The sequence below is a fragment of the Terrapene carolina genome, unplaced genomic scaffold, assembly GCF_002925995.2.
Source record: "Terrapene carolina triunguis isolate 2854851 unplaced genomic scaffold, T_m_triunguis-2.0 Scaffold44959, whole genome shotgun sequence".
Lineage (NCBI taxonomy): Eukaryota > Metazoa > Chordata > Testudines > Emydidae > Terrapene > Terrapene triunguis.
In genome coordinates, this window is record NW_020709310.1 from 22 (window position 1) to 2,092 (window position 2,071).

Consider the following 2,071-nt stretch of genomic DNA (forward strand, 5'->3'; position numbering starts at 1 on the left):
TCTGCTCCTGCCAGAGTGGCTCATGAGTGGCCACTCACTCTTAAAGGGCCCTGTCCCAGTAGGGTCTGCAATAGAGTCTCTGAGGGTCCTGGGCAGTGCTGAGGGCCAGCTGCCTCTGGGGTGGGGCATGGGGACTGTTCATACAGGACTCCCTCACCCGGTGCTGAGATGCAGCGGGGGGATACCTGCGTGCACACAGAGCACAGCTCATGCCATGACCACAGCCACACCCACTGCACCCTGGTCTGGACTTAGCTCCTCCAGCAGGGGACCCCACCACCACCACACACACACACACAGAGCCAGGCTCATCCTCTCCAACGGGGCAGCAGACACCAACACCCAGAGAACGCAGGGCTCAGCCCCCTTCAGCAAGGGGCGATAGACTGACACAGCACAGCTGTCCCCTCCAACAGTGGGCAGCAGTGGGGACAGACAGATGGCCTGGCTCATCCCCTCCAGAAGCAGGCAGCACAGCCACACACCCAGACTCTGCTGTGGGTTTGTGTCACTTTATTCACTGTCACGCTCACTCCAGCCAGGCCTGCCCGGGCATGCACCATTTAACCACCAACCCCTTGGCACAGCCTCAGGGAGAGAGGGGTGCCAGGGCAGAATAGATACTTTGGGGGGAGGTTTGAGAGGAAATTAAACTATCCCCCAGCCTCACTCTGCCATGGGGGTCCCAGCCCTGGGGAGGGAGGGGTGAGGCACAGAACCCACAGCATCAAGGTCCTCCAACTATCAGGGATTTAGGGCAGCCCCAGTCACCTCCAAGGGAAGTCCCATCCCCCCCTGCTCATCTGGCACACCTGGGGAAGGCTGCCCCCTGCCCTAGGCTCCCCCTTTGCACAGGTCTGTCAATGTCCCTATCCCAGGCCTGGGCTCAGTCTAACCTCTGGAATCCAATTCCACCCACAGGAGCTGAGATCAGAATCCAGCCCTGACCCCGTAGCCCTCAGTGGGTGACTGGATCTACACCTGGGGAGCCGAGAGCACACACTGGTTTTGCTGTGAAGTGGCTCCCCTTGTTCTAACTCAGCCAGGGCCTGTGTGCCACAAGCACTGGGGTCCCCAGGGTAGGGGAAGGAGGCTCAATTGTTCCCCAGGGGTAACTTAGTTGTTTTTTTCCTGTCTCTGGGCATCCATCCATGCTCCTGGCTGTGCTCTGAGTTCAGAGAGGCGTCCCAGCCGCTGTGCCCGGGGTGCCCTGTGGGGGACACGTCTCCCCACTGCGCATGATGATCACCGGAAAGTAGAGGGCGTCGTGGTAGCAGGGTGGATTCCCCAGGGGCTGCCTCTCTGTCCCGCCCCCACTCAGGCTGCGGAAGATGCTCCGGCCCAGCGAGAAGCGGCTTCGGCTGAAGGGCAGGCGGGCATAGAGGGCCCGGGTGCTGCAAGAGGGGAGCGAGTTGCTGCTCAGCGTACGACGGCAGCGCTGCCAGCCCCGCAGGTAGGCACCGCCTGCCATGGCAGCATCCATCAGCACCGCCTCTGAGTAGCTGGGCACCAGCTGGCGGTTGGAGCAGATGTGCCACTCCAGCTCTGTCATGTCCACCGTGGCCACACGTGGGATGGGGCGCCCGTAGCCAGAGGGCTCCTGGGAGCCGGGCCCATCCTCAGTACCAAAGAGCTTCTCCACGTGGTAGTGCACGTTGGCTGTGCGATACCCGGCTAGCACCCGTAGCGGCCAGGACAGAAGCGCCAGTGAGGCTGCCCAGAAGGCCCAGCGCCGGGCGAACCAGGGAGGGCGCCCTGGCTCAGGGAAGACCATCAGCTGCTCCTGGAAGTTGACATCCTGGAGCCGCATGCCCTCTCGTGCCTCCAGGTAGTCGTCCAGCCCCTCGTTCTGGCCGAAGAAGCGTGCCCGCTGCGCCAGGTAGGCAGCCTCGGCCCGAGCGCTGGCAAAGCTGAAGCACTTGGTGAAGCGCAGGCGCGTGGCCGGATGCTCAGCCAGGCCCAGCAGCTCCTTGGAGACGTCACGCACGCCGTGGGCCGTGTAGTCAAAGTGGCTCTCAGCTACATGGGTGTTGACCCGCTCATGGTACACCTGCGTGGTGGTGTAGGCATC

At 62.8% G+C, this 2,071-nt stretch overlaps 1 protein-coding gene across 1 annotated transcript; it reads right to left on the bottom strand.

Moving 5' to 3' along the window:
• Nucleotides 1-530: 530 nt before the first annotated feature.
• Nucleotides 531-2,068, bottom strand: LOC113405603 (transmembrane protein 151A-like; the record flags this gene model as incomplete). The annotated part of the gene is made up of 1 exon (XM_026646822.1): nucleotides 531-2,068. A coding segment is annotated over one exon (894 nt), but the record flags the coding sequence as incomplete, so codon positions are not given.
• Between the last annotated feature and the right edge of the window lie 3 nt (nucleotides 2,069-2,071).